At 43.2% G+C, this 14,883-nt stretch overlaps 1 protein-coding gene across 3 annotated transcripts in view; it reads right to left on the reverse strand.

Annotated features, from left to right (window-relative positions):
- The window catches only part of Osmr (oncostatin M receptor), a 58,092-nt gene that overhangs the window by 33,840 nt on the left and 9,369 nt on the right, over positions 1-14,883 (reverse strand). For all 3 annotated transcript variants that reach the window (XM_021208591.1, XM_021208590.1, XM_029544144.1), the window contains exons 2-3: positions 11,688-11,772; positions 3,815-3,984 (exon numbers count right to left, since the gene is read on the reverse strand). In XM_021208591.1, coding sequence (XP_021064250.1) covers positions 3,815-3,984; positions 11,688-11,760 — 243 coding nt within the window. In that variant the 5' untranslated portion in view covers positions 11,761-11,772. The remainder of the gene's footprint in view (positions 1-3,814; positions 3,985-11,687; positions 11,773-14,883) is intronic.

The raw sequence follows: 14,883 nt of genomic DNA on the forward strand, positions 1-14,883 counted from the left end.
CTGACTCTCTTTGATGATGAACTGTTATATGGAAGGGTAGGCAAAGAAAACGAGACAAACAAACAAACAAAAAACCTAACAACCAACAACAAAACAAAACAATCAAAAAGCCAAAAAGTAAAACCCTTTGTTCCCCGAGTTGCTTTTGGACCCAGTGTTTGATCACAGCAACTCTAACTAAGGCACATACCCTATAGCTGGGGAGTGGAGATGCCAATCATGGTGAGGTTCCTGGGGAAGCTAGTGGGAGTCTGTACACTTATACCCTGGTGCACGTGATAGGTCCTCAGTTTGTGGAGCACAGTAACCACATGTCACACTCGTAGGCAACAACTCTCACATGTTTGCTCCTGCTCAGATCACCAATCTTAAAGCACGTACAGTACAGAATTCACTCAGCAGTGGGAGAGAACACTGTGGCCCACCCAGGTACATTCAGTTATGTGCCTCCTTTCTGCTCTCTATAAAACAGAATATTTAAAAAAGTTACTGTTTTCTATCAGCTTATTATTTTGCTCTGTTCTTAGACCACAAAACATATTTCTGTCTGCCTGGTTTTGAGATCCTGATTCATGAAACTTTCATTACTTAAGGAACAGCTCTTAGATGTTACATTTGAATAGTCTTAAAGCTAAAGTAAATACCAGACAACAACAACAAAAAGAAAACATCCTGGCACTCTTATTCTTATTGCACTTGGTCTAAACACAATCTGAGCGTTCTAACCATGAGCTTGGGTGGTCTTGCCCTGCCCCTGCCTGCCCCACCTGTCTCCACATGCTCTGAGCCCACAAACTGCATCCTGCCTTCCAACCTGGCAGCTCTCCTACACCCTTCTCTCAAGGCCTCTGATGGCTCCCATTGGGTTTTCCCACAGATCTTGTTCCCAACTTTCACATTAAATTAACTTCGATTTCTCTTTCATATCTTGGCTCAACGAATCTTCCATCTAAATCGTGGGGAAAAATTAGGCCTAACTCCAGCATTCACGAGTGATCCTTACACCCTGTATGAATTTAGAACATCCCATTTATGGGTTCAGCTTTTAGATTCCCCACTCTTTGTACAATGCCTGATGCAGGCCCACACTCGAATATTCTGAGCTGTTTAATAGAGTCACTTGATTAATACACAGTGCGTCATGTTTCCTTATAAACTCTGTGGATTTTATCTAACCTCAATGTATGCTCTGTGGTCTTTATAGCCTTTTCAATGAGGAAGATAAAGCTTTGACTGTGTCATTCAAATTAGCTGTTTAGAAAGAAATTGTGGCAGATTTTCTTTGTTTTGTTTTCAGTCATTGAAGTGGCAAGTTGAATACAGTCCTTGCAGACATTAGTAGGTCACAGAAATTGGCATGCACACAGACACAGAACTATATCTGAAGTCACTGACTCATTGCTGAGGCATGAGTCCTACCCCTCCATGATTCACACCACAGGCCTCTTTCCAAGCTTGAGCTGCTATTCCGCCCTTTCTTGCTGTTGACTAAAGAATACAGAAAATGTCCTAGAGGGAAGAGCAGAAGTTTGGCCCGGGGCAGTGCCATGTAATGTGCCTGTCAGCAGGGCTCTGCGTGGCCAGCACTGTCAGGGAGGTGCCCTATTCTAACTCGGAGCATCTAGGTCAGTGTGCTTCTCTTCTGGCTTGTTGGAAGTGCAGGGAATGATGAGGCACTAAGTTGCCCTCTCAACATAGGTTGCGATGGGATCCCTGGCTTGCACAACAAAGAACTGCTCAAGCAAAGAAGAATTTCCAGAAGGAAGTGTGTTCTCTCCCTTCGCTGAAGGAAGATCTCATGTCCCTCCTCAACTTCAGGTACAAGAGGGGTCATCCGAGGGCGTCGCCTAGCCATAACATGTGACCGTCTTTCCTGTCTGGCCATGGGGATGAAGAAGGGGGACACTGGTTTTTGTCACTGTTGTCCTGGGGCTGTGCGGCATGTTCTTGAGTTCAATGAAATAAACAGATGGTGTAATAGTCCACCCTTTGAGCTCTTAATTCCTCATAAATTACAGAATAATTTCTGCTGCTTTCTTGTTCAAAGAGACATTTTTGTGAGGCTAATAGGGAATCGGACTTAAGAGAACAAAGAATGGGATCCACTTTAGTTCCATGACTAATGTTCCTTGCCTTTCCTAATATGAGAACTGATGTGAACTGCCTTTTAGAGAAATAACAGAATAGGATTCCTTTGTTTCTAAACTCGTGCTATTTTGTTATGGTGATAAGAATTAATGTTCCCAAATCCCTCCAGTGCTTCTCCCAACTTTCTGTCTTTGGAGGAGCATCTTTGTCCAATAAGACCTTTGTCAAATGTTTCCCAATGCCCATCAGAACCACATCACTCAGGTTTCATAGTATAAGGTGGATGGTGGCAAGATGGGAGACAGTGGCAAATGGACTTATTGTATATATGTGTTACCAAGGTGTCATAGTACGTTCAACAGCTACTGTTGTGGGAAAGGGCAGCCAAGTAACAGGCCTGCTGTAAGTCCTAGCGGACGGAGCCAGATTTGATTTATCTTTGGCTGCTTGCTTGGACTTCATATGTAGTAATGGATATGGGGAAAAACTGAAGACTCTAACATTAGTGAAAGGCTTAGCTAAAAGGACCAACATTCCTGATCCCTGTATGCCCAGCATCTGGTGCCCAAGAAAAGGGAGACCTTGATGGGGTTCATAGGGCTTCATCTCAGCCCTCTCTGTCATTTACCTCCAGATTTCTAAGGCTTCTTAACAAATATCTCATAACAATATCTAATGCCTGTGACTAATGTACTCTTAGATGAGACTATGTTGGCCCCAATAGATACTTCTGTTTTCTGAATCAAGATGAGTGAAAATATACCCCAAATAATTCAAAGCAAAAAAGAAGTTGAAAGATTTTTCTTTCATTTGGTTTGATGTAGTCCAAGTTGACCCTGAGCTGACTCTATAGCACAAGGTGTCTTGAACTCCTGATCCTCTGGCCTCCAGCTCTCAAGAAGGTTTTAATCAATTAACTTATTTCTTAGCAAACTCACATTCCAGGAAACAGAGGACACTGAGTCACTATCCAGTGCAGCCCATGAGAACCTCTGTGTTGGCCACATACTAAGTGCTGGGAGTTGGCACCTCTGTGCACGGAGCACAGAGCAAGCAAACAGATCCCCAAGAAGGAGCACCGTGAGAAAAGTGTTGGTAACAAAGAATGGGATCCACTTTAGTTCCATGACTAATGTTCCTTGCCTTTCCTAATATGAGAACTGATGTGAACTGGTTATCTCATTTTGGATAACCCAAGTTTCCTGGGTAATCCTGAGTGGGAGAGAGGAGGGAAGGCGAAATAAAGGCTCTTCATGGAACATGCAGAACCAGCATTTACAAAGAGAGACCCAGCACAGCAGAACAGAGAGAATAATCTAGTCTCTCAATGAATCCATCAAACCCAGTGGCTCTTATTACTTTGTCTTAACTCAGTGACTTTCATTCTGTGAGTTGTGACCCCTTTGGGGGTTGAATAACTCACCAGGGTCATCTGAGACCACCAGAAAAACACAGATATTTATATTATGATTGATAACTGTAGTAAGGATTAAGTTATGATATAACAACAAAAATAATTGGATGGTTTGAGGATCACCACAACATGAGGAACTGTAGTAAAGGGTCACAGCATTACGAAGGTTGAGAACCATTGCCTTAACTAAAAACACAGGGATGCAATTATTTAGGAAACCTGTATTGAGAGGGAAATGTACTTGAATGGCATGAAAGATAAATCATAGCACAGGAAAAGAATTTTTAAGACAATAAGTCACAAAGTACTTACCACCCAGATGATGTTGGATATGTTTAGTCTACTGATCTCTATCTGAAATATCATGTTTAATTCTTCATGAGTAAGGGCTGGGACAGTCCACTCTAAATTCACTTCTTGAAGTTTCAATTGAAAAGAAGCTTTATGTATCTCAGGAGTCAATGGTAAAGGCTCCTCCAAGACTGAAAGACCAAAAAGAGGTATAAAACAACGCTCAGTGGGGGCATGCTTGAATAGCCACACATCAAATAGAGACACTAGTGAGCTTTGGAAAGGAGATTTGTATATGCACCCTAGCATCAGAATCTGAGAGAAGCTGGCAAGGAATTTGAAGTCATATCAGCAGAGGAAGAAATTAAGACCCAGATGAAGCAAAGAACTTGCTAGGCAATGCACAACATGATAATAAGTCGGGGGGAAAAAAAAGCACCAAAGTGTCTTTCCTGGGTAGTCACATTTTAATTCATAATAGAGTCAAAGAGATTTTTTTTCTAAAAATACCATATTTTAAAATTTAAAAAATAAAAATTAGGTTTTGGAAATTCAGGGTTCTATGGCTTATTAGAAGGCTGGAAAATAGAAGCATATTGTATATGTAGACTGAGGTTCTATGTATTTGAATGCACTGAGCTCAATCACCTCCAGAAAGAAGTCACAGAACTCTTTGGATGGAACAGCAATAACTATAGGCACTAAATGTGAATCAAAACACTTGTAACAAGGTTCCTCAATCAAAAAAAGATCCTAATTGGAGAGACACAGCAACACCATAAAAATAATTGGGATTGCAACCTTAGAGCAGTGTAATGAGTCTGTAAGAGAATAAGAATTCAAGCAGGAACAGCTTTGTGCAGACCATTGACCGCGAGAGGTGACCAGTGTCTCTCAGACTATCTGTAAATCCGAAAGAGCACCACAGCCATTGCTTGCACACAGAAGCATCAGCTGATACATTCTTCTGTGAGTGAGAGGGCAGGCCTGGATCCCCTTTGGTTACTACCAATAATAGGAGTAAGAGAGAAACAGCAAATAGAATTGAAAGAAAAACAAACAAACAAAAAACCCCACATTTCATGTGTTGCTAATTCAACTATCCCTACTGAAGGGGTCTGAAGTAACTGTTACAAAGGTTTTGAAAAGACTCCCTTCATGAAATCAGCTGGTGTCTCCTGACCCGTGTATAACAGACATCCACTTCTCAGCATTTGGCTTCCTAGTTTCTTAGAAATCGGTGATCTGAAAGCCTCTTGTGCCCCATTTAAAGGCAAGAAGTTGTTTAGGGAAAGAATGGCCTGGTGGCCAAACACATATTTAGCATGATTAAAGTCCTGGGTTCAGTCTTCTGCAGCCTTTCCCCTCCATGAGGGCAAAGGAGTATCTTCCTAGTAAAAATGTTAGCAATCTGCAAAATGTGAAGGCTCCCCAGACTGCCAGTGCACACGTGCTCTTTTTCTCATCGAGGATAGCAGTAACAATCCTGAGCACACGTTATTTATTTACTAGGCATGGCGGTGGCTGCTTTACTTAATGGTGTGCCGTACAACACTGTAAAACCACAAGACAGTTTTTATTATAGATAAAAATCAGGCCTCTGAGAGACTAAATAACTTAGAAAAGCTCTGTGAAACTTAGTAGTAATCTCCCTAAAAATCCAAATACACGCTCCCTTGTTACACTGTTTCACAACGGGGAAGATAGGATCTGTGGTCTACCCACAGTCTTCTGGGATGGGATGCCCGAGGTGTGTGCTTCATGGCCTCAGCAGCATCCAGGGTATCACTGACAGGATGAGATGCTGGATGGAGCTGAGGTGAGAATGAAGTGCTTTCACGTCTCTGCTTTCCCCAGCGGAGGATGTTGCATCCTGATAAGGCATTGCCCTCAGATGGCAGAAGGTTTCAGAAATTGATATAAGAATACCCATAATGTATAGGTCACCTAGCCTGTGGGCTTTTTTTTTTTTTTTTCAAATATGGTGAGGGAAGGATAATGTGTTCAATGTGGATGCCTTGACTTTGCGTCAGCAGTGGATCCTGTCATAGGACATGAAAAACATGAGCAGCCGTGGGGGGGGGGGGGGCAAATGACTCGAACTTCATCAAAATTAAAATCTGTCCATCAGAGACAAATTGTTACCACTGTCCAGTGTTACCAAGAAAATAAAGACTGCAAAACGGGAGGAGATAATTGTAAATCATGTGTTAGGTAAGTTTCTAGCATCCAGACCACATAAAGAACTCTTACAAATCCACAACAGAAAAGCAACGGACGCTCACTTTAAAAAAAAATGGGCATAGGACTCAGACATTTCTCCAGATAAAATAAACAAATGGCCAAAGAGCAACACGAAAAGATGTCACTGTCACTTGTCACCAAGAAAACGCAGATCAAACCCATGGCGGCATTTCAAACAAGACAGCACTTCACACTCTCGAGGAAGACGGCAGCAAACATTTAAAACATGGGAATCCCACATGAAGACAAGGGTGTAGAGAAATTTGCAGTTCTTGAACACTGCAGGTGAAATGTAAAATGGCCCATCACCAGGGAAGACATTTTGATAATTTTTTTTTTTTAGAAAGTTACAATAGAATTATAAAGTAAGACCCAGCAATGAGATTCCCAGGTCTATATCCCATCCATCTCCCAAATGAAACCGGGATACAAGTAAGCCATCTGCCTGTGAATGTTTGGAGTCGCGCCACTTACAAACATCAAAGGGTGGAAAAACTTCAAATGTCATCTGTGGGTGGCATTCAGATTGAAAGTTGTGATTTCTACATAAAGTGTAAAAAAGGAGAGAGTGGTGACCCATGCTACAGATTGGATGGAACTGAAAACATTAATGATAAGTAAAGGAATCCAGAGTTACATATTACATGGTTTCACTTATGTGAAATATCTAGAAAAGGTGAATTTGTAGAAACAGGAAGAAGTCTGGTAGTTGCCAGCATTGGAGGGAGAAGAATCAGAAACCGTTGCTTAATAAATATGAATGTTTCCAGCCGCCAGAGGCTGTGTCTCTGGAATTGTTAGGTAGCCTGGGTCCTGGCAGCATTCAGGAGCAAGGCTCCACTAGTCATCTCTAATAGGCCAACGAAAGACATGAGTAATAACGTACAGCAAAGAAAGCAGGCAGACTCAATTTGACTGTATTGGCAAGAGAAACTCTCTAGGTCCGGCTTGAAATGAGGTGTAGGTTTCAATAGAAAGCAAGAGGTGTGCAACATCATCACTAAGCAATCCCACTCAAGGTGTGGTTCTGCCCATGACTGGCTCAGCTCCAGTCTTCTTGCAAGGTGGCCTAACAAGTTCTTAGAACTGGGAAATCTCTTCCTGGGAAACATGAACAAAATTATAATATCTTCACTCCCACCAGGATGGTTCCAGTAATATTAGGAAATATTAAATGCCAACTGATGATTGGCTCACTGTAACCGTAAAGAAACTTAATCTTATGTGACTGTTACATCAATAAGGAATGTCAAGGTACATGATTACAATAAAAAGAAAAAAAAATAACAAAAGCTGAACTTCTGGAATCCTGTCAACTCCACTCTCACGCCCTTGTTGAACTTGGGTCATGTGTTTTGACTTAACTTTTTCCATATTGCTGTAGTTTGTATATATGGTCTGAGTGTCCAACAGAGGTTCTTGGAAACTTGGTTCTGGTGTGGTCAAAGGAGGTCGAAACATTAAGAGGCAAAGCCAGTGGGAACCAGCAGCTCTCTGATCAGACACAAGGCCCACTCAAAAGGATGAATTCACACCTGGTACTGGGAACCCAGCCAACCCCCTCCCCCACGGTCAGGGAGGTCACAGACCTTAAAAAAAGAATGTATTATGGCCACTTTGCTAAACCAGCGTAATTCTTCACTACATATTAATTGTATCCTTATACCCACAGATAAGTGTGGTTACCACTCCATATCTAAGAAGCCTCTCTCTACAGCAGATAGAGACCATCAGAGAGAAACACATCCTGGGGAGCCCAGCCCTGATGGATATCTATATCACAGCTCCTGCATCTGTGGTTCCAAGGACATCTCAGAAGGAAGGGTGAACTGATTTCAAGAGGCAGACTATCAGACAGCCAGTGGTGAAACACTGTCTCCTGGACATGGCTGCATAAACAAGACTAAACCAACAGCCAAATCAGTGGATATATTAATGTGGAGTGGGAAACTTTACGGGATTTGATTCCTAGATCAAGAACGATGCATAACTAATGACTTCTGGGAGAAGAATTAGTCTCTCCAGGAATAAGCACCCTTATTGGTGGTCAATCCTGAAAGCATAGATAACAAACAACCAAAGTGGACTCAGCACATTGTATTTATATGTTTGTGCATACACACATACATACATGTAAATATGTAAGTACGTAAGTATGTATGCAGCAATAGTAATTAAAGGGAAAGAGACTATTAACTTGAGAGCATGGGAGAGGTTAGAGGAGGGGTATCTGGAAGAGGTTGGAGGGAGAAAAGGGACAATGACGAGTGGTAATATAATTCTATTTCAATTAAGACATTTTATAAATGAATTAATAAACAGATGGATGATGGATAGATAGACAGATGGATGGATAGATAGACAGATAGATAGATGGATGGATAGGTAGATAGATAGATAGATAGATAGATAGATAGATAGATAGATGATAGATAAAGGTAGGTTCTTAGTGAAAGTCATTGCCTAGACTACCCTTAGACAAGATCAATGTGGTTCTTTGGAACCCAGGTTCATTTTGTCAGTTTGGCTGGATTTAGAGTCAACATGGAAACACGGCCTTGGGTGTGTGGACGAGGATGTTTCCATAGGGGTTTAACTGAAGGGGAAACCCACCATGAATGTGGGCAGCAACATCAATGGGGTTGTAGCTCAGGCTGAAAATAAAGAGGACAAAGCCAGCCAGCTACAGAGGCGCTCTCACCATATCACAGTCTTGCTTCTAGGCCCTCCCCACCACGGCAGACTGTGTCTCAAACTGGGAGGCAAAGCAAACCCTTCCTCCACCTGCTCCTTTTCAAATGTTTTATTACGGTAACTTTAAATAATGCCCATGCTCCCTCTGCATCTCCTGGACCTGTGGCTTTTCTCAGCCCTGCTCATAGCCGACGACGGTAATGGGCAGCTTCTCTGCGGTGGGTGGGCTGTGATGGAGACCAGAGTGGGAATAAGTCTTACTTAGCTCAGGGAGGCAGAGATTAATAACACAGAGTGAGTGTGAGCGTTCTACAATCGATTGGCCAATGAATGAGTCAGCTCCCTGTCTAACCTTATTTCTGGAAGCTCTAGCCTCTTGCCCTATGTTGCTTCAACAAGGGGGAAGTTCCTTAAGTTGACATATGCTATCAGCATGTGTGGACTGACTCAGGGATTTGAGTAACACAAATGTGGGAGTGGGGGGGAATGGGGGAGGGGGAGAAAATTCCAAGGTAAAGCCAGTGATCATAGGGACCATGGAGATTAGTAAGTGCAGGCCCCCTGATGTTTTTCAGAGAAGCTAGTTAAGCTTAAACGTGGAGATGGAGGACTGTGCCAAAGCTAGACCAGACCTAGGCCTTCTGGTTCCCAGGGCAACTCTCATTCCATGGAACTGGAGTGTGGCTAAAGAGGCCATCTGGGGACTCAAACACGGGCTTAGTCACAGATAGCCTCCCACTTTTCCCATAAAGTTTCTCTGACCAGCCCTAATACTACTGGAGGAAATAATATGTGGTGAATTCCCAGAACGAGATACCATGGAACAGTATTTAAATCAGTGGGATTCCAAGAACTTTCATCATCAAAAGGAAACATTTACCCTACCTAATTGCTTAAATTTTTTTAAAAAAAGTTTCCTGGAAGGGAAATACAGATTATTGTATTTGTGTATACACACACACACACACACACACACACACACACACACACACACACTTGTAATTATGTTTTGCTCTTCAGATCATGATTTAACCTTCATTAGAATGTGTATCAGAGGAAAGCAAGATGGTTCTGTGTGTAAAGGGACTTGCTGCTAAGCCAAACAAGGTTGAGTTTCCATCCCTGAAACCTACACTGTGGGAGAAGAGAACCAACGCCCACAGACTGTCTTCTGACCTCCATACATGAACTGTGACATGTGTATGCAGGTACATCAGTTTATGCGTACACACACACACACATATGCTAAGTGGATGTAAAAAATAATTTAAAATTCACCACATATTCACAACTGTTTTTATACATACCCCAAAGACAGAAAAATACTTCAACTCTTCCAGCCTGATGGAAGCATGGCCAGGGTTAACTGAGGGGTCTTACATATGTCCTATTGCTTGGAAGAAGTCAAGTCTGTTTATCTAACATAGTCTCCGACCTGAGCCTGGCTAGCCGGATAAGTGGTGAGCCCACTAGTTTGAATGGGGATGTAGTAGGTGGCAGAAATGCAAAGGAGTCCCCGCAGTTCAGGCGAAGAGGAAGACCTACCCAGGAAGCCCTGTTTTGTAAAGAAAGTTGGAAGCAGAAATGGGAAAGTGGTTGCCAGGAAATTAGGGGAAAGTGTTTGATCTAAACAGCAGAAACGGAGCCTGAGAGACCGATCTGAGAGCAGTCTGGTTCACGTGGAAAAGATGTGCCACGAACAGACAGGTCACATCGTGAGACTCTGCTGGGGGAGCAAGCCGTGGCAAAGCTTTGTGGGTGCTCGGGAGTCCCTCAGGGTGAGGACTTTGTGTCTCAGAACCGGAGTCTCTGATCTGGGCCAAAATATCCTCCATGCTCACTCAGCCTCTGCTCAGTTGCCATGAACTGAGACTCCAGCAGGCAAGACAGGCCGAGGGAACTACACACGCCACAGGGCGAGAGCCCAGTCACCTTGTAGCCCCGGTTTATAGAAGGACTCAATTAACTGATATTTAGGAAGCCAAAAAAAAAAAAATAGTATATTCCCAAATGCCAAGACCAAACCTAGATGTAAACGTTGTGAGGCAGAACTTGAACTATTAGCAGAACTCATTTCCCTCTCTCCCACATAACTTTTCCAGTAGTTCTAAGAGATAAGTAATTCTATGCATATTCTTTGCAAGTGTCATTTTCATAAATCCACACACGGATGGGTCATCTGCACTCTTTGTTAAAAAGCAAATACAGCAATGAATTAAGTACAAGAAGGAAAAACCTGTAAAGTTTTGGATAATATGGACAAATGCAGGGAAGGTTTATGACCCCACAGAAGCTCTTTCAAGTCTAAGAATCTATGTTTAACAAAGTTCAAAGTAATAAAGTATCCAGACACATTTGATAGGAAGTTTCCACTCGTGTGTGCATTTACAAAGTTAATTTATTCCATACTACTGTCTGCTGAGGAGAGCTAAGAGAGAAACATTATTTCTCTATCAACTGATTTTGGCATTTAAGATAGTACCTTGTTTGTACTCAACAGAGTCTCTACTGCTTTCCAGACTTTGGTTGCTTTTAGCCATATTTTATAAGCCTAGCAGCTCTCAGCAAGTGTGGCTAAGGGGCATCGGAACTTGTTCTCACTCAGCAGGCAGAACTAGTCTGGGCTGTTCCGTCTTGCGCAGCAAGGTTCAGAAGGAAGTACCTTGGCAGTGGTCTAGATCCAACAGAGCAATCAAGAAGCTCTGTGGTCTCAGGTTCGCTCCCGACCATACCGACAAGCAGAGCACCTAGCAGGAAGCCAGGGCTAAGGAGTGGGCTTACTGAACGTGCTATCAGTTGAGGGAGGACACGCCCGAGGCAACTGTGGCTTCCAGAGGTTTACCACCTCTCATGTGATTTAATCACCAGCTCTGAGGAAGGAAAATTGCTTAACCGCTCTCCAAAGCACCGGATGGAGCATCTTCATGTGCTCCCTTCTCCTGTTCTTGTCTCTTACCTTCGCTTCGGGATGCCCTCAGGGACAGCAGTGTGAGGAGGAAGGCTGGATGAAGGACCACAGAGAAAGCCATGGGACTGATGACCTGAAAAAGACAAATGACAAGAAAGGGCCTTTTATATAGCTTTAACTCCTGGTACGCTTCTTGGGGGCAACTGTGGTCAGAGGTGGGGGGAAAGTCTCCCATTTTCCTCCCCGTACCTGCATCTCTTGTCATCTGCCCTTGGAGGAAGAAGGCATAATTCCCTGTCCCATGAAGTGTCCCTCGGGTTATAAAAGAGGTGCAGCGGACAGGGTGCAAGTCAGAAGCCTAGGTCTCAAGGGACCTTGAGTCAGCTGTGAGGATATCCTACCATGGATTACCGAGGTTTGGTAGCAAGAGCTTAATGACTAGCCAAATCATTTGAATAATCCAAACAAAGCTGGTAAAGAAAAAAAAAAGTTAAAAATGAAAAATGAAACAGAACAAACAAAAGCTGATTGGAAAAAGGACAAATTTAATAGTCTCAAGGGGGCTCAGTTTAAATGAATCCCGTGAAGGACTGGAGAGATGAGTCATAGGTTGGGAGCCCTGGGTGCCCTTGCAGAGAACCTGGGTCCCATTGCCAGCATCTACTCAGTAGCTCAAAACCACCTGTACCTCCGGTTCTGGGGATCTAATGCTACGCTGACCTCTGTGGATACTAGGCACAAATACGGTGCACAGACATACGCGCAGGCAAAATAACTGCACAAACAGTAATCAATAAATTATATCAATTTTTTAAACAAATAACTTTTAAAAAATAATAATAGTCACTGGTGTCATTTATTCTCTTCCCCTTTCCCTCTCACCAAAAATCAACCTGGGGAAAAGTTAACATAGCCCAAGAAACAGCAGTTTTCATTATTCAATGCCATTTTCGTTTTCTTTTGTTTTTGTTTTCCCTCTGAAGAGAAATGCAAATTGCAGGCCCCTTTAAAGGGAGCCGCTGCGGATTTATCAGGTGCTTTGATCTGAGAACAATCTGGGGGCAGAGAGAAGGTGGCCGGATGACCTCCAAAAGACCAGCTTGTCCTTCGTCATGGAAAGTCGAGGTCTTGCCTTCGCCCTGCTGCCCAGATTTCTAGTTCCAGAGCTAGACCCTCCGTGAGTCTGTTTACGAGTTCCACCGCCACACCTGTATATTCTCAAAGAGTGTTTTACAGGTAAATTGGAACCACAGCAAAGACGAGAGCTGGATAAAGCAAAGGGCTACGACAGTTACCAGTGTCTGAGGGCTGAAGCAGCAGCCAGCCTTTCTGCACATTTCTGTCAGCACTGCATTCTATTCTTGGCAAACGCATCATTCCATTCATAACTGATCTCTACTTACAATGGCACACGCTAACGGAATGCCAGAACCAGAGGAGAGAGCTAATTCAGGGAGAAACAGTGTGCACGCAGAACCCAGGGAGCAAAGGAAGAGGCCTAGTGGGACCGGATGTGTGTGCCGCTCTGCTGAGAGTGACTTCAGTCCTGGGTCCAGGCACTTAGCACTGTCCCCTTCCACTCACTCTTGAGACATGAAGGAGCCACCGTGGGAAGGAACTCTCATGTCAGAAAGTTGATACAAGAGGCACTGGAGCTGGTATGCACCTCAAATGGTATTTCTATGACCGGGCTATTTAAAACGTTTCTAAACACACGACATTACATCAAGAAGTTAAAGTTACAGGTATAGAAATACTCAGCTGAGAAATTCAGAGGTGATGGTAAGCAGAAATGAGAGGTGAAAGGTCACCAGGCAACTCAACTGAAAAACACCAGTATTCTCAAAGACCGCCATATAGGTCTCACGGGCGCCTCCAACAGCTATAAAGACAGAATTGCTTCTGATTTCTTGTCATCTACAATCTGTCTTCCTACTCTTTCACTGTCTTCACATCTGGGTCTCCTCAGCCAGCCACAGTCTGACAATACAATCAGGAAACTTCCAGAAGTAATAGGTAAGCTCATACATTATTACATGTATTTATTTAGTGTGTGTCTCTTTGTGTCTGTGTGTGTATGTATGTGTATGAGTGTGTATATGTATATGAGTATGTGTGTATAAGCATGCATATGTGTGTATGTGTGTGTAGATGTGTGTATGTGTGTATATGTGTATGAGTGTATATGTGTCTATAAGTATGCATGTGTTTATGTGTGTGTATGTATGTATATGTGTATATAAGTGTGTGTATGTGTGTGCATATGTATGTTTGTAAATGTTCATGTGTATATATGTATGTCTGTATATATGTATATATATATGTGTGTGTGTGTGTGTGTGTGTGTGTGTGCGCACATGCACTCTCATTCCATGGTGTACACATGGAAGTCAGACAACAGCCTCCATCTTGTGGACTCCAAGGTCAAGCCCGGGTTTTAGGCTTGGCAGTAAGGTCCCCACGCCCCTGAGCTAATACATTTAAAACGACTGCTAGTATGTATGGCTACACTTGTTTGTGCCATTGCTGCTGCTGTAGGTATCACTGTTGCTTGCAATCCTCCTGGCAAAATCAATAAAGTCCTTTAAAATGGGCAGAATGAGAGTTGTCAGATGCAACAACTCAGAGACTCAATGGAGCATTTCTTCTGAAAACCACACAGGAATAACCCTCCAACAGTCAGAGGCTATGGAGAAATAGACATCGTTCACTTGCAAACCTTGGTGGGGGTGGGGGGAACAGCACTATGTCTGGTAATAGAGCCTTCCCAAATTACCCTACTCTGAGGGTGTCACTTATTGTTTTGATGGGACGAGGAGGAGGAAGAAAGGCCAGAAGATCAAGAACAAATAGGAGAAAGATGTGGCTGAAGGGAGTGGATGAGCAGGAAAGGAAGTCCCAGGATGAGATTGAAGATTTGGGCAGAGCAGAGCAGACAGAGCAGGCATATTTGAATCCTGTGGGCTGCCATGGTGAGGTGCAGAGGTAACCACAGAGGTATGTTGGGTTGATGTACACAGAGCAGAGACCAAGAGATGCAGAAAGAAATGGGGGACCAGGAGTAGAAATTCAGGAAGGGTCAGAATCAACAGTCCAGGTGAGAGTAGAGGGCAGGGTTTGGACTGTGGAAGTGTGGTGGTGTTAGGGGGAGATTTCAAAGGCAGAGCTGATAAGCCATGGGTTGGGGACCAAATGAATGATCAAGAATTTCAGCTCAAGCCCTTTGGGTAACACCACCATTTAG

The sequence above is a fragment of the Mus pahari genome, chromosome 11 (assembly GCF_900095145.1).
Source record: "Mus pahari chromosome 11, PAHARI_EIJ_v1.1, whole genome shotgun sequence".
Classification (NCBI taxonomy): domain Eukaryota; kingdom Metazoa; phylum Chordata; class Mammalia; order Rodentia; family Muridae; genus Mus; species Mus pahari.